Here is a 23,652-nt window from a genome sequence, read left to right on the forward strand (position 1 = left end):
AGCGTCATACGGATCGATTCCCAGACAAAAGATTTTTCGGCCAAAAAAAATCCAAGGCTAACCCCTTTGCATTTTTGGCGAAAATTTCGACGACTTTGAGAAGTGCTGCAATTAATTCTTTAGGGTACTATTCCGACGTGATTTTGCGAGAGGAATCGATTATTCGCAGTCCCGATACGCTGCGAGCAACACCTGCAAAGTTACAGCCGAAAAACTGCAGATTTTCATCGTCATTTCTCTGCTGCTGGTCCTAGGCTATTTTTCATGTGTTTTCTGAGTTCCTGGGCGTCGAATTAGTCTAAAAAGCGTCGTACGGATCGATTCCCAGACAAAAGATTTTTCGGCCAAAAAAAATCCAAGGCTAACCCCTTTGCATTTTTGGCGAAAATTTCGACGACTTTGAGAAGTGCTGCAATTAATTCTTTAGGGTACTATTCCGACGTGATTTTGCGAGAGGAATCGATTAATCGCAGTCCCGATACGCTGCGAGCAACACCTGCAAAGTTACAGCCGGAAAACTGCAGATTTCCATCGTCATTTCTCTGCTGCTGGTCCTAGGCTATTTTTCATGTGTTTTCTGAGTTCCTGGGCGTCGAATTAGTCTAAAAAGCGTCATACGGATCGATTCCCAGACAAAAGATCTTTCGGCCAAAAAAAATCCAAGGCTAACCCCTTTGCATTTCTGGCGAAAATTTCGACGACTTTGAGAAGTGCTGCAATTAATTCTTTAGGGTACTATTCCGACGTGATTTTGCGAGAGGAATCGATTAATCGCAGTCCCGATACGCTGCGAGCAACACCTGCAAAGTTACAGCCGAAAAACTGCAGATTTTTATCGTCATTTCTCTGCTGCTGGTCCTAGGCTATTTTTCATGTGTTTTCTGAGTTCCTGGGCGTCGAATTAGTCTGAAAAGCGTCATACGGATCGATTCCCAGACAAAAGATTTTTCGGCCAAAAAAAATCCAAGGCTAACCCCTTTGCATTTTTGGCGAAAATTTCGACGACTTTGAGAAGTGCTGCAATTAATTCTTTAGGGTACTATTCCGACGTGATTTTGCGAGAGGAATCGATTAATCGCAGTCCCGATACGCTGCGAGCAACACCTGCAAAGTTACAGCCGGAAAACTGCAGATTTTCATCGTCATTTCTCTGCTGCTGGTCCTAGGCTATTTTTCATGTGTTTTCTGAGTTCCTGGGCGTCGAATTAGTCTAAAAAGCGTCATACGGATCGATTCCCAGACAAAAGATTTTTCGGCCAAAAAAAATCCAAGGCTAACCCCTTTGCATTTTTGGCGAAAATTTCGACGACTTTGAGAAGTGCTGCAATTGATTCTTTAGGGTACTATTCCGACGTGATTTTGCGAGAGGAATCGATTAATCGCAGTCCCGATACGCTGCGAGCAACACCTGCAAAGTTACAGCCGAAAAACTGCAGATTTTCATCGTCATTTCTCTGCTGCTGGTCCTAGGCTATTTTTCATGTGTTTTCTGAGTTCCTGGGCGTCGAATTAGTCTAAAAAGTGTCATACGGATCGATTCCCAGACAAAAGATTTTTCGGCCAAAAAAAATCCAAGGCTAACCCCTTTGCATTTTTGGCGAAAATTTCGACGACTTTGAGAAGTGCTGCAATTAATTCTTTAGGGTACTATTCCGACGTGATTTTGCGAGAGGAATCGATTAATCGCAGTCCCGATACGCTGCGAGCAACACCTGCAAAGTTGCAGCCGGAAAACTGCAGATTTTCATCGTCATTTCTCTGCTGCTGGTCCTAGGCTATTTTTCATGTGTTTTCTGAGTTCCTGGGCGTCAAATTAGTCTCAAAAGCGTCATTCGGATCAATTCCCAGACAAAAGATTCTTCGGCCAAAAAAAATCCAAGGCTAACCCCTTTGCATTTTTGGCGAAAATTTCGACGACTTTGAGAAGTGCTGCAATTAATTCTTTAGGGTACTATTCCGACGTGATTTTGCGAGAGGAATCGATTACTCGCAGTCCCGATACGCTGCGAGCAACACCTGCAAAGTTACAGCCGAAAAACTGCAGATTTTCATCGTCATTTCTCTGCTGCTGGTCCTAGGCTATTTTTCATGTGTTTTCTGAGTTCCTGGGCGTCGAATTAGTCTAAAAAGCGTCATACGGATCGATTCCCAGACAAAAGATTTTTCGGCCAAAAAAAATCCAAGGCTAACCCCTTTGCATTTTTGGCGAAAATTTCGACGACTTCGAGAAGTGCTGCAATTATTTCTTCAGGGTACTATTCCGACGTGATTTTGCGAGAGGAATCGATTAATCGCTGTCCCGATACGCTGCGAGCAACACCTGCAAAGTTACAGCCGAAAAACTGCAGATTTTCATCGTCATTTCTCTGCTGCTGGTCCTAGGCTATTTTTCATGTGTTTTCTGAGTTCCTGGGCGTCGAATTAGTCTAAAAAGCGTCATACGGATCGATTCCCAGACAAAAGATTTTTCGGCCAAAAAAAATCCAAGGCTAACCACTTTGCATTTTTGGCGAAAATTTCGACGACTTTGAGAAGTGCTGCAATTAATTCTTTAGGGTACTATTCCGACGTGATTTTGCGAGAGGAATCGATTAATCGCAGTCCCGATACGCTGCGAGCAACACCTGCAAAGTTACAGCCGAAAAACTGCAGATTTTCATCGTCATTTCTCTGCTGCTGGTCCTAGGCTATTTTTCATGTGTTTTCTGAGTTCCTGGGCGTCGAATTAGTCTAAAAAGCGTCATACGGATCGATTCCCAGACAAAAGATTTTTCGGCCAAAAAAAATCCAAGGCTAACCACTTTGCATTTTTGGCGAAAATTTCGACGACTTTGAGAAGTGCTGCAATTAATTCTTTAGGGTACTATTCCGACGTGATTTTGCGAGAGGAATCGATTAATCGCAGTCCCGATACGCTGCGAGCAACACCTGCAAAGTTACAGCCGAAAAACTGCAGATTTTCATCGTCATTTCTCTGCTGCTGGTCCTAGGCTATTTTTCATGTGTTTTCTGAGTTCCTGGGCGTCGAATTAGTCTAAAAAGCGTCATACGGATCGATTCCCAGACAAAAGATTTTTCGGCCAAAAAAAATCCAAGGCTAACCCCTTTGCATTTTTGGCGAAAATTTCGACGACTTCGAGAAGTGCTGCAATTATTTCTTCAGGGTACTATTCCGACGTGATTTTGCGAGAGGAATCGATTAATCGCTGTCCCGATACGCTGCGAGCAACACCTGCAAAGTTACAGCCGAAAAACTGCAGATTTTCATCGTCATTTCTCTGCTGCTGGTCCTAGGCTATTTTTCATGTGTTTTCTGAGTTCCTGGGCGTCGAATTAGTCTAAAAAGCGTCATACGGATCGATTCCCAGACAAAAGATTTTTCGGCCAAAAAAAATCCAAGGCTAACCCCTTTGCATTTTTGGCGAAAATTTCGACGACTTCGAGAAGTGCTGCAATTATTTCTTCAGGGTACTATTCCGACGTGATTTTGCGAGAGGAATCGATTAATCGCTGTCCCGATACGCTGCGAGCAACACCTGCAAAGTTACAGCCGAAAAACTGCAGATTTTCATCGTCATTTCTCTGCTGCTGGTCCTAGGCTATTTTTCATGTGTTTTCTGAGTTCCTGGGCGTCGAATTAGTCTAAAAAGCGTCATACGGATCGATTCCCAGACAAAAGATTTTTCGGCCAAAAAAAATCCAAGGCTAACCACTTTGCATTTTTGGCGAAAATTTCGACGACTTTGAGAAGTGCTGCAATTAATTCTTTAGGGTACTATTCCGACGTGATTTTGCGAGAGGAATCGATTAATCGCAGTCCCGATACGCTGCGAGCAACACCTGCAAAGTTACAGCCGAAAAACTGCAGATTTTCATCGTCATTTCTCTGCTGCTGGTCCTAGGCTATTTTTCATGTGTTTTCTGAGTTCCTGGGCGTCGAATTAGTCTAAAAAGCGTCATACGGATCGATTCCCAGACAAAAGATTTTTCGGCCAAAAAAAATCCCAGGCTAACCCCTTTGCATTTTTGGCGAAAATTTCGACGACTTTGAGAAGTGCTGCAATTAATTCTTTAGGGTACTATTTCGACGTGATTTTGCGAGAGGAATCGATTAATCGCAGTCCCGATACGCTGCGAGCAACACCTGCAAAGTTACAGCCGAAAAACTGCAGATTTTCATCGTCATTTCTCTGCTGCTGGTCCTAGGCTATTTTTCATGTGTTTTCTGAGTTCCTGGGCGTCGAATTAGTCTAAAAAGCGTCATACGGATCGATTCCCAGACTTGAGATTTTTCGGCCAAAAAAAATCAAAGGCTAACCACTTTGCATTTTTGGCGAAAATTTCGACGACTTTGAGAAGTGCTGCAATTAATTCTTTAGGGTACTATTCCGACGTGATTTTGCGAGAGGAATCGATTAATCGCAGTCCCGATACGCTGCGAGCAACACCTGCGAAGTTACAGCCGAAAACCTGCAGATTTTCATCGTCATTTCTCTGCTGCTGGTCCTAGGCTATTTTTCATGTGTTTTCTGAGTTCCTGGGCGTCAAATTAGTTTCAAAAGCGTCATACGGATCGATTCCCAGACAAAAGATTTTTCGGCCAGAAAAAATCCAAGGCTAACCACTTTGCATTTTTGGCGAAAATTTCGACGACTTTGAGAAGTGCTGCAATTAATTCTTTAGGGTACTATTCCGACGTGATTTTGCGAGAGGAATCGATTAATCGCAGTCCCGATACGCTGCGAGCAACACCTGCGAAGTTACAGCCGAAAAACTGCAGATTTTCATCGTCATTTCTCTGCTGCTGGTCCTAGGCTATTTTTCATGTGTTTTCTGAGTTCCTGGGCGTCGAATTAGTCTAAAAAGCGTCATACGGATCGATTCCCAGACAAAAGATTTTTCGGCCAAAAAAAATCAAAGGCTAACCACTTTGCATTTTTGGCGAAAATTTCGACGACTTTGAGAAGTGCTGCAATTAATTCTTTAGGGTACTATTCCGACGTGATTTTGCGAGAGGAATCGATTAATCGCAGTCCCGATACGCTGCGAGCAACACCTGCGAAGTTACAGCCGAAAACCTGCAGATTTTCATCGTCATTTCTCTGCTGCTGGTCCTAGGCTATTTTTCATGTGTTTTCTGAGTTCCTGGGCGTCGAATTAGTCTAAAAAGCGTCATACGGATCGATTCCCAGACAAAAGATTTTTCGGCCAAAAAAAATCCAAGGCTAACCCCTTTGCATTTTTGGCGAAAATTTCGACGACTTTGAGAAGTGCTGCAATTAATTCTTTAGGGTACTATTCCGACGTGATTTTGCGAGAGGAATCGATTAATCGCAGTCCCGATACGCTGCGAGCAACACCTGCAAAGTTACAGCCGAAAAACTGCAGATTTTCATCGTCATTTCTCTGCTGCTGGTCCTAGGCTATTTTTCATGTGTTTTCTGAGTTCCTGGGCGTCGAATTAGTCTAAAAAGCGTCATACGGATCGATTCCCAGACAAAAGATTTTTCGGCCAAAAAAAATCAAAGGCTAACCACTTTGCATTTTTGGCGAAAATTTCGACGACTTTGAGAAGTGCTGCAATTAATTCTTTAGGGTACTATTCCGACGTGATTTTGCGAGAGGAATCGATTAATCGCAGTCCCGATACGCTGCGAGCAACACCTGCGAAGTTACAGCCGAAAACCTGCAGATTTTCATCGTCATTTCTCTGCTGCTGGTCCTAGGCTATTTTTCATGTGTTTTCTGAGTTCCTGGGCGTCGAATTAGTCTAAAAAGCGTCATACGGATCGATTCCCAGACAAAAGATTTTTCGGCCAAAAAAAATCCAAGGCTAACCCCTTTGCATTTTTGGCGAAAATTTCGACGACTTTGAGAAGTGCTGCAATTAATTCTTTAGGGTACTATTCCGACGTGATTTTGCGAGAGGAATCGATTAATCGCAGTCCCGATACGCTGCGAGCAACACCTGCGAAGTTACAGCCGAAAACCTGCAGATTTTCATCGTCATTTCTCTGCTGCTGGTCCTAGGCTATTTTTCATGTGTTTTCTGAGTTCCTGGGCGTCGAATTAGTCTAAAAAGCGTCATACGGATCGATTCCCAGACAAAAGATTTTTCGGCCAAAAAAAATCCAAGGCTAACCCCTTTGCATTTTTGGCGAAAATTTCGACGACTTTGAGAAGTGCTGCAATTAATTCTTTAGGGTACTATTCCGACGTGATTTTGCGAGAGGAATCGATTAATCGCAGTCCCGATACGCTGCGAGCAACACCTGCAAAGTTACAGCCGAAAAACTGCAGATTTTCATCGTCATTTCTCTGCTGCTGGTCCTAGGCTATTTTTCATGTGTTTTCTGAGTTCCTGGGCGTCGAATTAGTCTAAAAAGCGTCATACGGATCGATTCCCAGACAAAAAATTTTTCGGCCAAAAAAAAACAAAGGCTAACCACTTTGCATTTTTGGCGAAAATTTCGACGACTTTGAGAAGTGCTGCAATTAATTCTTTAGGGTACTATTCCGACGTGATTTTGCGAGAGGAATCGATTAATCGCAGTCCCGATACGCTGCGAGCGACACCTGCGAAGTTACAGCCGAAAACCTGCAGATTTTCATCGTCATTTCTCTGCTGCTGGTCCTAGGCTATTTTTCATGTGTTTTCTGAGTTCCTGGGCGTCGAATTAGTCTAAAAAGCGTCATACGGATCGATTCCCAGACAAAAGATTTTTCGGCCAAAAAAAATCCAAGGCTAACCCCTTTGCATTTTTGGCGAAAATTTCGACGACTTTGAGAAGTGCTGCAATTAATTCTTTAGGGTACTATTCCGACGTGATTTTGCGAGAGGAATCGATTAATCGCAGTCCCGATACGCTGCGAGCAACACCTGCGAAGTTACAGCCGAAAACCTGCAGATTTTCATCGTCATTTCTCTGCTGCTGGTCCTAGGCTATTTTTCATGTGTTTTCTGAGTTCCTGGGCGTCAAATTAGTCTCAAAAGCGTCATACGGATCGATTCCCAGACAAAAGATTTTTCAGCCAGAAAAAATCCAAGGCTAACCACTTTGCATTTTTGGCGAAAATTTCGACGACTTTGAGAAGTGCTGCAATTAATTCTTTAGGGTACTATTCCGACGTGATTTTGCGAGAGGAATCGATTAATCGCAGTCCCGATACGCTGCGAGCAACACCTGCGAAGTTACAGCCGAAAAACTGCAGATTTTCATCGTCATTTCTCTGCTGCTGGTCCTAGGCTATTTTTCATGTGTTTTCTGAGTTCCTGGGCGTCGAATTAGTCTAAAAAGCGTCATACGGATCGATTCCCAGACAAAAGATTTTTCGGCCAAAAAAAATCAAAGGCTAACCACTTTGCATTTTTGGCGAAAATTTCGACGACTTTGAGAAGTGCTGCAATTAATTCTTTAGGGTACTATTCCGACGTGATTTTGCGAGAGGAATCGATTAATCGCAGTCCCGATACGCTGCGAGCAACACCTGCGAAGTTACAGCCGAAAACCTGCAGATTTTCATCGTCATTTCTCTGCTGCTGGTCCTAGGCTATTTTTCATGTGTTTTCTGAGTTCCTGGGCGTCGAATTAGTCTAAAAAGCGTCATACGGATCGATTCCCAGACAAAAGATTTTTCGGCCAAAAAAAATCCAAGGCTAACCCCTTTGCATTTTTGGCGAAAATTTCGACGACTTTGAGAAGTGCTGCAATTAATTCTTTAGGGTACTATTCCGACGTGATTTTGCGAGAGGAATCGATTAATCGCAGTCCCGATACGCTGCGAGCAACACCTGCGAAGTTACAGCCGAAAACCTGCAGATTTTCATCGTCATTTCTCTGCTGCTGGTCCTAGGCTATTTTTCATGTGTTTTCTGAGTTCCTGGGCGTCAAATTAGTCTCAAAAGCGTCATACGGATCGATTCCCAGACAAAAGATTTTTCGGCCAGAAAAAATCCAAGGCTAACCACTTTGCATTTTTGGCGAAAATTTTGACGACTTTGAGAAGTGCTGCAATTAATTCTTTAGGGTACTATTCCGACGTGATTTTGCGAGAGGAATCGATTAATCGCAGTCCCAATACGCTGCGAGCAACACCTGCGAAGTTACAGCCGAAAACCTGCAGATTTTCATCGTCATTTCTCTGCTGCTGGTCCTAGGCTATTTTTCATGTGTTTTCTGAGTTCCTGGGCGTCAAATTAGTCTCAAAAGCGTCATACGGATCGATTCCCAGACAAAAGATTTTTCGGCCAGAAAAAATCCAAGGCTAACCACTTTGCATTTTTGGCGAAAATTTCGACGACTTTGAGAAGTGCTGCAATTAATTCTTTAGGGTACTATTCCGACGTGATTTTGCGAGAGGAATCGATTAATCGCAGTCCCGATACGCTGCGAGCAACACCTGCGAAGTTACAGCCGAAAAACTGCAGATTTTCATCGTCATTTCTCTGCTGCTGGTCCTAGGCTATTTTTCATGTGTTTTCTGAGTTCCTGGGCGTCGAATTAGTCTAAAAAGCGTCATACGGATCGATTCCCAGACTAAAGATTTTTCGGCCAAAAAAAATCCAAGGCTAACCACTTTGCATTTTTGGCGAAAATTTCGACGACTTTGAGAAGTGCTGCAATTAATTCTTTAGGGTACTATTGCGACGTGATTTTGCGAGAGGAATCGATTAATCGCAGTCCCGATACGCTGCGAGCAACACCTGCAAAGTTACAGCCGAAAAACTGCAGATTTTCATCGTCATTTCTCTGCTGCTGGTCCTAGGCTATTTTTCATGTGTTTTCTGAGTTCCTGGGCGTCGAATTAGTCTAAAAAGCGTCATACGGATCGATTCCCAGACAAAAGATTTTTCGGCCAAAAAAAATCAAAGGCTAACCACTTTGCATTTTTGGCGAAAATTTCGACGACTTTGAGAAGTGCTGCAATTAATTCTTTAGGGTACTATTCCGACGTGATTTTGCGAGAGGAATCGATTAATCGCAGTCCCGATACGCTGCGAGCAACACCTGCGAAGTTACAGCCGAAAACCTGCAGATTTTCATCGTCATTTCTCTGCTGCTGGTCCTAGGCTATTTTTCATGTGTTTTCTGAGTTCCTGGGCGTCGAATTAGTCTAAAAAGCGTCATACGGATCGATTCCCAGACAAAAGATTTTTCGGCCAAAAAAAATCCAAGGCTAACCCCTTTGCATTTTTGGCGAAAATTTCGACGACTTTGAGAAGTGCTGCAATTAATTCTTTAGGGTACTATTCCGACGTGATTTTACGAGAGGAATCGATTAATCGCAGTCCCGATACGCTGCGAGCAACACCTGCAAAGTTACAGCCGAAAAACTGCAGATTTTCATCGTCATTTCTCTGCTGCTGGTCCTAGGCTATTTTTCATGTGTTTTCTGAGTTCCTGGGCGTCGAATTAGTCTAAAAAGCGTCATACGGATCGATTCCCAGACAAAAGATTTTTCGGCCAAAAAAAATCAAAGGCTAACCACTTTGCATTTTTGGCGAAAATTTCGACGACTTCGAGAAGTGCTGCAATTAATTCTCTAGGGTACTATTCCGACGTGATTTTGCGAGAGGAATCGATTAATCGCAGTCCCGATACGCTGCGAGCAACACCTGCAAAGTTACAGCCGAAAAACTGCAGATTTTCATCGTCATTTCTCTGCTGCTGGTCCTAGGCTATTTTTCATGTGTTTTCTGAGTTCCTGGGCGTCGAATTAGTCTAAAAAGCGTCATACGGATCGATTCCCAGACAAAAGATTTTTCGGCCAAAAAAAATCCAAGGCTCACCCCTTTGCATTTTTGGCGAAAATTTCGACGACTTTGAGAAGTGCTGCAATTAATTCTTTAGGGTACTATTCCGACGTGATTTTGCGAGAGGAATCGATTAATCGCAGTCCCGATACGCTGCGAGCAACACCTGCGAAGTTACAGCCGAAAACCTGCAGATTTTCATCGTCATTTCTCTGCTGCTGGTCCTAGGCTATTTTTCATGTGTTTTCTGAGTTCCTGGGCGTCGAATTAGTCTAAAAAGCGTCATACGGATCGATTCCCAGACAAAAGATTTTTCGGCCAAAAAAAATCCAAGGCTAACCCCTTTGCATTTTTGGCGAAAATTTCGACGACTTTGAGAAGTGCTGCAATTAATTCTTTAGGGTACTATTCCGACGTGATTTTACGAGAGGAATCGATTAATCGCAGTCCCGATACGCTGCGAGCAACACCTGCAAAGTTACAGCCGAAAAACTGCAGATTTTCATCGTCATTTCTCTGCTGCTGGTCCTAGGCTATTTTTCATGTGTTTTCTGAGTTCCTGGGCGTCGAATTAGTCTAAAAAGCGTCATACGGATCGATTCCCAGACAAAAGATTTTTCGGCCAAAAAAAATCAAAGGCTAACCACTTTGCATTTTTGGCGAAAATTTCGACGACTTCGAGAAGTGCTGCAATTAATTCTCTAGGGTACTATTCCGACGTGATTTTGCGAGAGGAATCGATTAATCGCAGTCCCGATACGCTGCGAGCAACACCTGCAAAGTTACAGCCGAAAAACTGCAGATTTTCATCGTCATTTCTCTGCTGCTGGTCCTAGGCTATTTTTCATGTGTTTTCTGAGTTCCTGGGCGTCGAATTAGTCTAAAAAGCGTCATACGGATCGATTCCCAGACAAAAGATTTTTCGGCCAAAAAAAATCCAAGGCTCACCCCTTTGCATTTTTGGCGAAAATTTCGACGACTTTGAGAAGTGCTGCAATTAATTCTTTAGGGTACTATTCCGACGTGATTTTGCGAGAGGAATCGATTAATCGCAGTCCCGATACGCTGCGAGCAACACCTGCAAAGTTACAGCCGGAAAACTGCAGATTTTCATCGTCATTTCTCTGCTGCTGGTCCTAGGCTATTTTTCATGTGTTTTCTGAGTTCCTGGGCGTCAAATTAGTCTCAAAAGCGTCATACGGATCGATTCCCAGACAAAAGATTTTTCGGCCAGAAAAAATCCAAGGCTAACCACTTTGCATTTTTGGCGAAAATTTCGACGACTTTGAGAAGTGCTGCAATTAATTCTTTAGGGTACTATTCCGACGTGATTTTGCGAGAGGAATCGATTAATCGCAGTCCCGATACGCTGCGAGCAACACCTGCGAAGTTACAGCCGAAAAACTGCAGATTTTCATCGTCATTTCTCTGCTGCTGGTCCTAGGCTATTTTTCATGTGTTTTCTGAGTTCCTGGGCGTCGAATTAGTCTAAAAAGCGTCATACGGATCGATTCCCAGACTAAAGATTTTTCGGCCAAAAAAAATCCAAGGCTAACCACTTTGCATTTTTGGCGAAAATTTCGACGACTTTGAGAAGTGCTGCAATTAATTCTTTAGGGTACTATTGCGACGTGATTTTGCGAGAGGAATCGATTAATCGCAGTCCCGATACGCTGCGAGCAACACCTGCAAAGTTACAGCCGAAAAACTGCAGATTTTCATCGTCATTTCTCTGCTGCTGGTCCTAGGCTATTTTTCATGTGTTTTCTGAGTTCCTGGGCGTCGAATTAGTCTAAAAAGCGTCATACGGATCGATTCCCAGACAAAAGATTTTTCGGCCAAAAAAAATCAAAGGCTAACCACTTTGCATTTTTGGCGAAAATTTCGACGACTTTGAGAAGTGCTGCAATTAATTCTTTAGGGTACTATTCCGACGTGATTTTGCGAGAGGAATCGATTAATCGCAGTCCCGATACGCTGCGAGCAACACCTGCGAAGTTACAGCCGAAAACCTGCAGATTTTCATCGTCATTTCTCTGCTGCTGGTCCTAGGCTATTTTTCATGTGTTTTCTGAGTTCCTGGGCGTCGAATTAGTCTAAAAAGCGTCATACGGATCGATTCCCAGACAAAAGATTTTTCGGCCAAAAAAAATCAAAGGCTAACCACTTTGCATTTTTGGCGAAAATTTCGACGACTTCGAGAAGTGCTGCAATTAATTCTCTAGGGTACTATTCCGACGTGATTTTGCGAGAGGAATCGATTAATCGCAGTCCCGATACGCTGCGAGCAACACCTGCAAAGTTACAGCCGAAAAACTGCAGATTTTCATCGTCATTTCTCTGCTGCTGGTCCTAGGCTATTTTTCATGTGTTTTCTGAGTTCCTGGGCGTCGAATTAGTCTAAAAAGCGTCATACGGATCGATTCCCAGACAAAAGATTTTTCGGCCAAAAAAAATCCAAGGCTCACCCCTTTGCATTTTTGGCGAAAATTTCGACGACTTTGAGAAGTGCTGCAATTAATTCTTTAGGGTACTATTCCGACGTGATTTTGCGAGAGGAATCGATTAATCGCAGTCCCGATACGCTGCGAGCAACACCTGCAAAGTTACAGCCGGAAAACTGCAGATTTTCATCGTCATTTCTCTGCTGCTGGTCCTAGGCTATTTTTCATGTGTTTTCTGAGTTCCTGGGCGTCGAATTAGTCTAAAAAGCGTCATACGGATCGATTCCCAGACAAAAGATTTTTCGGCCAAAAAAAATCCAAGGCTAACCCCTTTGCATTTTTGGCGAAAATTTCGACGACTTTGAGAAGTGCTGCAATTAATTCTTTAGGGTACTATTCCGACGTGATTTTGCGAGAGGAATCGATTAATCGCAGTCCCGATACGCTGCGAGCAACACCTGCAAAGTTACAGCCGAAAAACTGCAGATTTTCATCGTCATTTCTCTGCTGCTGGTCCTAGGCTATTTTTCATGTGTTTTCTGAGTTCCTGGGCGTCGAATTAGTCTAAAAAGCGTCATACGGATCGATTCCCAGACAAAAGATTTTTCGGCTAAAAAAATTCAAGGCTCACAACTTCAAATTTTTCGCGAAATTAATGGCGAATCTATCAAATGCTGCAAATTATACACTCACACATCATTTCGACTGATTCTTGCGAGAGAACGCGATTAAGTGCAGTCCTCATACGCTGCGAGCATCTGATAAAAAATACGAATACAATCATACGAAAAACAAGGAATTTTCTCAACACCTCTCCAACTCTTGGTCCAACGCTATTTCAAACGTCTTTTTCGCATCCTTCAGCATATAATCAGTTTTAAAAGAGCTGACGACGACAACTCCGGACAAAAAAATCCTGGAGTGTAAGATTCGCAAACAAAAACATTCCTTTTCTCTTGCAGCGATAAGAGCACTGGCCAAAATGTATGACCATTGCACAGGGTTATCGAAAAGATGGTGAAGAAAAATTACAAACTCTTAGTCATCAAACTTCAGTTATTTATTAAATATGCCCGAATTGTCGTACAAGTGTTTGGGTGTCAGTGTGTAGTAATATATCCAACAAGCTACTTTATAGTATAATAATGACTGACAAAAATAAATTCACAATTGTTATTGAACATCACATACCTTATTATATACATTATCATAAAACACACCTTATTTCCAGCAAAATATGAAAAATATAATATCAGATAGTCATTGTCGTAGTATAGTGAGTACAGTTCAAACTCAAGCTCGCGTACATACGCATATGTTGCACCTCCGCAGATTACGATATATTATCTATGATATTGTATTGTCACTATTCTCTTAACCTCGATGGAAAAATATACACAAATAATTGAATTTTTCCATATTAAATTCGCATTTTGACAGCTGTCGCTCCTCGATGATTTCAACGTCTTTTTTTGAATTGTTAAGGACGATCAGTCAAGAAAGAGTTGTATGACTAGAATCACAGATGAAATGGTTTGTGCTTCAAATTTTGTAAAAAAAAAGTGTTTCCACTTCGGATTTCAAATTATGCCAGAATTAATTCTAAGACGCATCACATCGACGTGATTTTGCGAGAAGACATGATTGGGCGCAGTCGGAAGAAGCGAAAGACTTCTTCTCGTCATTTCTCTGCTGTTGGTCCTACGCTGTTTTTGATGTCATCTCCACGTTCCTAGAGTTCCAGTCTTTAGTTTAGAATTAGTTTTACTCTCTAATGCCACGAAAATAATATCGCTGAATGAAAAATGAACTGAAGCGATTTTCTCCTATAGATCCTTCAAATAACTTATAATTGTATCAACGTATGCATGCATACATATTATTACAATCAATTCTAAGGTTTAAAATTCTTTATCGGAAAAATTCAGTGATATCGACTATCGAAAGGGAAATGTCGGTCTTTGCGACATATCGACGTAACCTGCCTAAAATATCATTTGAACTAAATAGTAGATACTTGCAAGATGCACGTCACTCTGACGGTGATTTACCTTGTAATTGCCTGATAGTCTTATCAATAAGGTCTATTAGCTTATCACGATATTGACCTTCTCTCCATGTCTATCATCAACATACTCACATGACCGAAGTCTATCAATAATGAAAATATACGAATAAAGTAAATCAAGGAAAATAAAATTGGAGGTTAGTAAAGGCATCACGATGTAAACACAACACATTCCTACTTGAAAAGAATTATTCAATACTCACAATTCCCATCCCCCTTATTTGAAAATTAATTAAATTCCACAGCCACGATTCGACAATCACAAACAATGCCTGACATCAAAGTAACGCCTCTTGGCGCCGGCCAAGACGTGGGCAGGAGTTGCATTCTGGTTACCATGGGAGGTAAAAACATAATGCTGGACTGCGGTATGCACATGGGATTCAATGACGAGAGAAGGTTCCCGGACTTCTCATACATAGTGCCTGAGGGGCCAGCCACTAACTACATCGACTGTGTTATCATCTCGCACTTTCACCTGGATCACTGCGGGGCACTACCCTATTTCACAGAAATGGTTGGCTACACAGGTCCGATCTATATGACCCACCCGACCAAAGCGATCGCCCCAATTCTCTTAGAGGATATGCGGAAGGTGGCGGTGGAGCGAAAGGGCGAGAGCAACTTCTTCACTTCTCAAATGATCAAGGACTGCATGAAGAAGGTAGTCGCCGTTACGCTGCACCAGTCAGTCATGGTTGACCCTGAACTGGAGATAAAGGCCTATTACGCAGGGCACGTGCTGGGCGCTGCAATGTTCTGGGTTCGTGTGGGTTCGCAATCAATCGTCTACACCGGTGACTACAACATGACTCCAGATCGGCATCTAGGAGCTGCTTGGATCGACAAATGCAGACCAGATCTCCTGATATCAGAATCGACGTATGCCACGACCATCCGAGACTCGAAACGATGCAGGGAGAGGGATTTCTTGAAAAAGGTGCACGAGTGCATCGATAGAGGCGGCAAGGTTCTCATACCAGTATTCGCTCTCGGGCGTGCCCAGGAGCTCTGCATACTGTTGGAAACTTATTGGGAAAGGATGAACTTGAAGGTGCCTGTGTATTTCGCCCTCGGTCTGACGGAGAAGGCTAACAATTACTACAAGATGTTTATCACGTGGACCAACCAGAAGATAAAGAAAACGTTTGTGCAGAGGAATATGTTTGATTTTAAGCATATAAAGCCCTTTGACAAGTCCTACATTGATAATCCTGGCGCCATGGTGGTCTTCGCTACTCCTGGGATGCTGCATGCTGGACTATCATTGCAGATTTTTAAGAAGTGGGCACCGAACGAAGCCAATATGGTCATTATGCCTGGGTTCTGCGTCCAGGGGACGGTCGGTCACAAAGTTTTAAACGGCACTAAACGCATTGAGTTTGAAAATCGGCAGATCGTCGAGGTCAAAATGGCTGTCGAATACATGTCGTTCTCAGCTCACGCTGATGCAAAAGGCATCATGCAGCTGATTCAGTATTGCGAACCTAAGAACGTAATGCTCGTTCATGGTGAGGCTGCAAAAATGGAATTTCTAAAGGAGAAAATAAGGCAAGAATTTGGCACCAGTTGCTACAATCCTGCCAATGGAGAGACGTGCGTTATTTACACTACTGCCAAAGTTCCTGTTGATGCCTCGCTTGCTCTTCTGAAAGCTGAGGCAAAGAGATATTCTGCTCTACCTCCAGATCCAAAAAGAAGAAGGCTGCTACATAGTGTATTAATGTTGAAGGAAGACGGTGTTTGTCTAGTTGATGCTGATGAGGTAATACACTGATATCTACCATAAGTCATTCCACATTTTCATCATTTCCTTCATGATGTAAATACAGTTTTCAAACATTTTTCAAAATACTTAATATAAATGATTGCATATTTTCAATCGTGATAAAGTTAGTAAAAATCAAAATGTAACTTTGAATCATGTTAAAATTGATTTCCAGGTTGCCAGGGCAGCAGGAATCACAAGGCATGTAGTAAGATTCACATCTACAGTACAAATAAGGGATCCAGGTCCAGCCCACGCGACAACACTCAAGCTCTTGCAACCACTGAAGGAAAGATTAGTAGGGTGGACGGTACAACTCACTGATGGTTCGATATCAGTAGAATCAGTATTGGTCAAAGTCGAAGGAGGTGAAGATGAGTCCAAGAGTGTATATGTTTCCTGGACGAATCAAGACGAAGATTTGGGAAGTTACATTCTTGGCTTCTTGCAAACAATGCTCAACTGAACTCTTTTTATCGAATTTCTATGAAAGATTTTTATACACAAGATTTTGTATACAAATTGTGCTTGTGCACGAACATATAGATATATAAGATTGTTGGCTTGTTGGTATTTGTAAAAAGTCAACGTGATTGTACTTCAAACAATCAACTCAAGTTCATCTTCATTAAAATTTATTGATTTATAAGAAGTGTATTTTACAATTGGCTGTATCTTGCTCAGGAATCAAGGCAAGCAATGTTCATACAATTCTTCTGATGTACATACATATCGCGTCATTGTATGATGGTAATGATAATTGCATAAAGCACTATCTTTAAAGCGTGCTTCACCGAATCATATTTTCCTAAAATTAGCTCTGTACATAAACCCAAATAAATTCAATAATTCATATGCCGCTGAGATAATGTTTCCTTGATTAAAAAAAAAAATCGACTTACAGTAGATTTCCCAACTACTGACCCTTTTCGAATACACTATTTTAACTATTTGGTGGAAAATTAAAAAATATCAATTTACAACTTTCAGTGATAATACTGAATACAGCATATTGGAAAAGTGAAAGCTCAATAATTGCGGCATCTACCATAAGGATTACATTGCTAAATAAATTGAGTACTGAATATAACAATTCAACACGTTCCTAATTTTCAATATACACAGTCGGATTTGAAAATTCACGCAAAAGTACAAGTTCTCAGCTGGAAACTCATCTAAATAACTATCTACAAATATGCCTGGTTCAGTTCCTTGAAAAAATTCGTTTAAAATAACGGGGAATTGTGGGTAATCATTGAACAACGAGGAATTCATTCTCATGCTTTGCGATTTCGTTGTTTTATTGCAAAAGGATTAATTATGGATTAGATTAAGTAAAAAATTTGAAAAACTCAATTTACACGCGTGACCGGCTATCTAGCGGATAAAATGAGTGCTGTCGAAAGTTACTCTTTACTCTTCATACTCTATGCATCAGTCATTTAAGATGCGTTCCGAAAAACACCCAAAGATAAAGGCAGAGCTAATCAAAAACACGGCAGCGCAAAAGAGATAAAGAATTATTGACTGCGCTGGGATCTAATTTCGGAACGCACCTTTAGAAGAGCAGAATACTATTTCCGGTAATAATTCTGATAGCTCTTCCCCGATCAGTGTCTGCCGTTTGGTTGATTGAGATATTTTCTGAAGTAAACTTGACGTTAAAGAGAAATAAAGATGAGCGCGTGGAGGCAAGCTGGACTTAAGTAAGTTTATGCGCATTATTTATTGTTGGGATAAAAGTAGTCCAGTGATCTATGCCACAAAAGTTCAGCTGAAATTTCGTTTCACCGATTTTTTCTGCATAAGTTATGTAACCTAACATAATATGAAATTAATTGTTTAAGGTGTAAACTTGAATACTACATTGGTGTTAATTATTTCAGCTACATCAACTACTCGCAAATCGCCGCTAAGCTCGTTCGGCGTGCTTTGAAGCCTAACTTTAAAACAGATGCTCTCAAGCGGGATGATTCTACCGTCAAGTTCACCCAATGGAAAGATGGCAAAGCAATCAGTAAGTTGTCTATTTTTTATTATCCTCGGCTGGTCGTTCTATTTTACAAGTATAATTTACCTGTCACTCTAATTAATCAAATTTATATTTAAGATATTTCTTACTGAATGGAAATTAAAATTAACTTATTGATTTTGCTCATCTTCGTCCACTTTGTATACACAAATATAATTTATCAACACAATTTGACCCAGAAAAGAGTCGTTGATGTCCATTCATTTGTTTTTGGCAGCGCTAAAGCACAACTGGAATTTACCAATTAACCTGATTACACAATTCCGTTGGTATTCCAATGAATAGGTAAACAGTTTACTTGGAACATGGAATAATCAGCCCTGTGTTACATAGTTACATATTATTAATCAAATTTCCAATTTGAGCATTTTAACTTGTTTTAAAAGGTCATTGAAATAATTTGGTAAGCCAGTTTTGTAATTTAAAAATCATTCAATTCATTGTTATTCATTTATTTCGATCTTGTGACTTTGACCAAAGAGCTAATTTTACTATGGATAAAAGATTAATTGTAAAAAAATAGCTACGAATATTTTTTTTCTATCAGAAAATGTACGATCTCCAATTTAGTCTTTATTCATTAATAAATATTAAAATGGGAACAATATACCTTTAAAATTCGTGATCAGTTGGAAATATTGCCTTCTGATTCAATCACAGTAGTTAAAGGACTAAAAATTCAAGTGTACTCCAAAGATTTTCACAAAATACTGACAATATGACTCGTAATTTTAATATTCATGATTTCTGTTATCTGAGTAATTTTGTACCTTTTACAGCCGATAAATACTAAAGTCATCAATACGTAAGTTTATAGTTTCAAGTGTGATAAAACAAAAAACGCAAGTACTTGCATTTTGAAATTTTGTGAAAGTGTGAACTCATCTGTTATAATAATAATAATTAATTTATTCAATTACTAGTATCTGTATGACCATTAATCATGCATGGGACTTGATTGCAATTTTGTGAAAACTAACTAACCATCTGATCCAAGATTTTAAGCAACCGTTACTTTATTCCAAGCAATCAACAATTGATTACTGAATTAATACCATTTGAAGGCATGTAATATCTGTTGAGAAATAAGTTTTTTTTCTCTAAAACTGATAAAGCCCTGAATAATTTTTGAAAAATTTGATTGCTGATTTATTTAAACTTCAGTAAAATTTTAACATGTTTATTTTATTTTACAGTGGTAAAATCCTCACCCAACTTCCAGTTCTTTTGCAGCTGTATATAGTCATCTGACCAGGCTACATCTTGACTATTGGATTCATAGTCTTCACCATTTGTCTTATTACCCTATTACATCGCCCTTGCGTGTATCGGATTATGTGCATAATAGTTAACAAGGAGTAGAAAGTCCCTGTCATGATCGAATAGCCAAAGTAGCCTGGTTCTGTCAGTTAAATAGATGAAAATCTACAGTTATAATAGTACTAATCAATAGTATGATAAACTAATAAATATAAAAAAATATTGAAAAAAAAAAGGTTGAATTAACTAATTTCTTTTAAAAATTAATAACTTTGTTTCAGAGCAATAAACTACAACATTGTGGCACCATAGGGCAATTCACCTGATGAATGCGGGTCGATTAAGAGTAATTCATGTATGATAATACCAGTTGTTATGTAAAATAAACACATCTTCACACAACCAGTAAATTTATTCTCTCGGTTCTCCATGAGCACAGCCGTCTCTGTTCTTTAAACGTCATCTCACAGCCGTGCCGCTGTGTGCTTTGCAGTGAACTAGAAAAAAATAAGGAAATGAATAGTACAACACTGCATAAAGATAAATACTTCGACGGCATTTAATTTGACGACATAATGCTGGCCAAACAAACCTATGAACTCAGAAACAAGATCGTTATCACCATCGCCGCGCATCGTGCCTGTTATTTCATCATCTTCCACCATAGGTAGAAATAGTTGGATAAATTCCGGAGTGTATGGCGGTGCAATAGCCTCTAGAACCTGAAATGCAGATATAAATTTAGTACGGATATAAAAAAACACAGATTGTTTGAAAAAACAAATCAGTGCTTACCTCGGTGACAAAGTATCTAATAAGAGAAACGTCAGTGTCGCTGCGCTGCCAGCACTGCTTAATATAGCATACGACAGGGACGACACATCCTCGACTTAATAAATTAACCATTCGGTCTATCAGCATCTTTTTCATCTCCAACTGAAATATTTAAGTTTGACAAATATTAATTCGTTCAATAATTTGTTGTAAGAAGGCTTGCAAACTGTGGAAAATTGTGGAAAATCTGCCATACTCTAAAAACTACGATAAAAATATAACAACTGGTAACTAAATATTCACCTGAACAAGTATTTCGAGTTCATCCTGCTTGCTCTCGAATAACTGAACCAAGAGTTGAAGAACTTTTGGATGTAAGAGAGGATGACAGGCTACAACCTCGTCCAGAAGAGCCAAATGTATAGGACAGTGTTCCGTACTCAATTTAAAATACGATGGTTCTGTGACAGTACATGCAACCCATCTGATCACACCTACGCTTACCACGGGAAATCTGTAATTACACATTTTATGGTTATCCATTACTCATTCGTTTCGAAATTATGAAGCGAATGAATACTTTGAGCTCAGGTTATGCTTACCTAATGCACTGATACAGCGTATTCAACTCGGCAATCAGTTCGGTTGAACCCTTATTGATATTGCATATGTTATGAACTTTCTCGATGGCTTGCATCGTTGTTTTTAATTCATCTTTATTGATCTTCCGTTGTGTTCCCTTTTTGGCTGGTGTTTCGCACACACTAGCTGCATATGCCAGTAAGTTAATATACTTTGATTTATGCTCTGGGTTTACCTTTACTCCTGGCTTGAATAGAGCATCAACCAATAATTCTGTAGAATATTATACGTCAATGAATATAGTCAATAAATAATTGTCTTGATTTGCAAAAAATAGATTTCCTTCAATGGAACAACTTCAAAATTCTCTAAAAAACCTTCCAATTTTCACAGAATTTCTAAAAGATCAAAGTGGATTGCTACCTTGCCAATATATATGAATCCAAAATTGACAATCATTGCTTAAACCGTTTTTGGAAATTGATCATCACAGACTCATCTTGATACATAAAACATTCTTAGTTCGGTTCAAACTTTTCTACAAAGAATAAAATTTTGTTAAACTTGGAAGTTTTCTAAATACTCGGTTTTTATAGCTTCTTATTCTATAATTATCCGTCCTATTTAGCTTTTATAACTAGCATGATTTATAAACAAGAATAACAGAATTAGGCGATTGAATGTTTACCTAAGAATTGAGGATTCCGAATCAATTCAACTGGAGGAGGTTCTGGATTGGAGTAATTCCTGAACAATACTGTTATATCCGCCGGATTTAAAGTGTTTCGTGATAACATCGAACCTAAGGCTTGACAAGCGCTTGGACTACCAGCTGCCCCATTTAATGCCATTGTTATGGGAGTCACGTCATGACGGCTGAAAACATATTCATTGTAATGTATCATTAGATGATATTAACCACAAATAAGAGTGAATAATATTTCTTACTTTTGTTGAGCGCACTTCGTAATCTCTTGTGAAAGTCGTTTCATTGTAAAACCGCCCCGAGGTTCTTGTGCTAAAATTTGTAACAATACTTGACTATACACATATGTATGTTGCCCATGACAAACCATTTTCTGTAAGTAAAATTTGAAAGATCATGAGTGATGTTTATGATTTTTTCAGTCTAAAATAAATATTATTCTTTTACTCTTATTACGAGGGACCACCTACAGCACATTCCTGTATGCTAGATTGCCAGTCCTCGGTATTTTGAAGGAACCCTGCAATGGCAGTTTTTAATACTCTCGAGAATACTTCTATTTGCTGTGCAGCCGTTGAAATGCTTGTTATTTCTCCTTGGAATCCAGCATCGGATATAAGCTGAGAAGAAAGTCATAATTGAAGTGGATTATTTGATAACTTTCTATGTAGAGCATACATGCTAATTTTATATTCCATTATTTTTCGATTATTAAATACTGAGAAGCTTGAACAAACTTATAAGCAGGGTAAATAAATATTTTACATATTCTAATTAAGTATAGTTATGATTACTCACTTTTATCGTAAAATTTAACATCAAGCAGTCTGGATATTCTTCGGCAAGTCTATAAATTAGTGAACGCCAAGTAGGATGTTGTATCATTTCTGTTAACCATGCTGGAGTCTGTGAGGTAAAACAGAAATTTATTTACAAAATGAAATATTTCAAAATATTTGAACTAAGAACGAATCTGATATGGGAAGAAAATTATAACTCACTTCACCCTCCTCAGTGAAAATTTTGTCAGCCTTTTTTGGATCAAACGTTTTAAGAATCATGTCTTTGAGATTATTTTCTACCATAGCTTGAACATCCGTTACTTTTACACCGGCAAGAATCAACCATTCGGCCAGAAGATTTGCCATCTGAGCACATGCCGTATAATTTTGAGACAATAATTCAATAACTTGTTCGGGATTACCACCTGCTTGAAAATATCTGCAAGAAAATAACCAGTTGAGTTGATTTTTACATGCTTCATCAAGTGTGGATAGGCTTACTCTCGTGCGAACGATCAATCGTAAGACCGAATAAATACAATTATACCAAAATGAAGTGAAAAAAAAATTAAATAGGAATTGTAAATACTGTGACCTCTCGTTTTGATAGTCTCACCGTTTCAATTGAGTAAATATTCCAGGCTCCATGATGTAGTCTGGTGTTTTAAATTTATCCAAACATTCTTTAAGAACATCTTGAGGGTTGTCCGTTCCATCGTCACCTCCAAAGTCATCTGGGCCACCTCTGCCCATGTCGTCTCCCCATCCTCCTCGATCCTCATCGTAATCAGTCTCCATCTAGGATATCGAACACTTTAATGCCGAGTAATTTTTTGCTTATTTAATATTTAATAAAAATTAGAATTAGGTGAGAGAATTTTAAACAAATTAGTGAACGCCAATTTGGATTAGAGTTTCAAAGATTGTTTGAGGATTCGTAATAGATAATTGTCAGTCAAATAGGAATGCGTATCATCTATGCAAGCGATACATAAAACTGAGGTGCAATAAATTAGCTTACAAGAAATGATGGAGGTTATAAACAAGAAATAAAGATTGTATTAACTGAGGCAATGTTTGTTTTCATAACAAACCAACAGCAACTATCAAGCTAAAGCAATCATTAAATTTGAGGTTAGAAATGTATTTGATGGAGAAAAGTAGCTCCAAACTAGAGAAAATAGACAGTAATCAGGAGGAAATCACACATTCAGTTGCAGTAGAAGTATATCTATATCTCTAGGTGTATAGATTCAAAATTATAGAGTTTTATTGAATAAAATCAAGATTCTTACATCTCGCGCGTCAAATTGTGTCAACCTTTTCCCTCACAAATGCTTGTTATCTTGTTATGTATGTACAGCATGTACAGTCATGAATTACAGCCCCCACAAAACAGAGTTCAGTCGATCACCTCCATCTTGGCCGCCATTTTGTGACGGAGAAAAATTGCGGAAAATTTTGAAAACAAAATCGGTAAAA

At 39.9% G+C, this 23,652-nt stretch overlaps 3 protein-coding genes across 4 annotated transcripts; 2 read left to right on the plus strand and 1 right to left on the minus strand.

The window, feature by feature from the left end:
- Nucleotides 1–14,272: 14,272 nt before the first annotated feature.
- On the plus strand, nucleotides 14,273–16,891 carry LOC124414062 (integrator complex subunit 11). Its single transcript, XM_046894939.1, has 3 exons — nucleotides 14,273–14,403; nucleotides 14,512–16,031; nucleotides 16,210–16,891. Exons 2-3 carry the CDS (start codon nucleotides 14,535–14,537, stop codon nucleotides 16,498–16,500), a joined length of 1,788 nt encoding a protein of 595 aa, XP_046750895.1. The 5' UTR covers nucleotides 14,273–14,403; nucleotides 14,512–14,534; the 3' UTR covers nucleotides 16,501–16,891.
- Nucleotides 16,892–17,580: 689 nt separating this feature from the next.
- On the plus strand, nucleotides 17,581–19,728 carry LOC124413949 (protein stunted-like). 2 transcript variants are annotated; one of them, XM_046894762.1, is made up of 4 exons: nucleotides 17,581–17,740; nucleotides 17,921–18,051; nucleotides 18,846–18,871; nucleotides 19,608–19,728. In XM_046894762.1, the coding sequence occupies exons 1-3, from the start codon at nucleotides 17,712–17,714 to the stop codon at nucleotides 18,857–18,859; spliced, it is 174 nt and encodes a 57-aa protein (XP_046750718.1). In that variant the 5' UTR covers nucleotides 17,581–17,711; the 3' UTR covers nucleotides 18,860–18,871; nucleotides 19,608–19,728. The 2 variants fall into 2 exon arrangements, with proteins under 2 accessions (XP_046750718.1, XP_046750719.1); XM_046894763.1 differs by lacking the exon at nucleotides 18,846–18,871.
- On the minus strand, nucleotides 19,192–23,535 carry LOC124413947 (negative elongation factor D). Its single transcript, XM_046894760.1, has 12 exons — nucleotides 23,466–23,535; nucleotides 22,787–22,968; nucleotides 22,390–22,609; nucleotides 22,187–22,294; nucleotides 21,859–22,008; nucleotides 21,631–21,761; nucleotides 21,371–21,558; nucleotides 20,703–20,955; nucleotides 20,404–20,614; nucleotides 20,122–20,262; nucleotides 19,919–20,048; nucleotides 19,192–19,823 (listed from the first exon to the last, which is right to left on the minus strand). The coding sequence occupies exons 2-12, from the start codon at nucleotides 22,966–22,968 to the stop codon at nucleotides 19,786–19,788; spliced, it is 1,752 nt and encodes a 583-aa protein (XP_046750716.1). The 5' UTR covers nucleotides 23,466–23,535; the 3' UTR covers nucleotides 19,192–19,785.
- Nucleotides 23,536–23,652: the final 117 nt, after the last annotated feature.

The sequence above is a fragment of the Diprion similis genome, chromosome 13, assembly GCF_021155765.1.
Source record: "Diprion similis isolate iyDipSimi1 chromosome 13, iyDipSimi1.1, whole genome shotgun sequence".
NCBI classification, from domain to species: domain Eukaryota; kingdom Metazoa; phylum Arthropoda; class Insecta; order Hymenoptera; family Diprionidae; genus Diprion; species Diprion similis.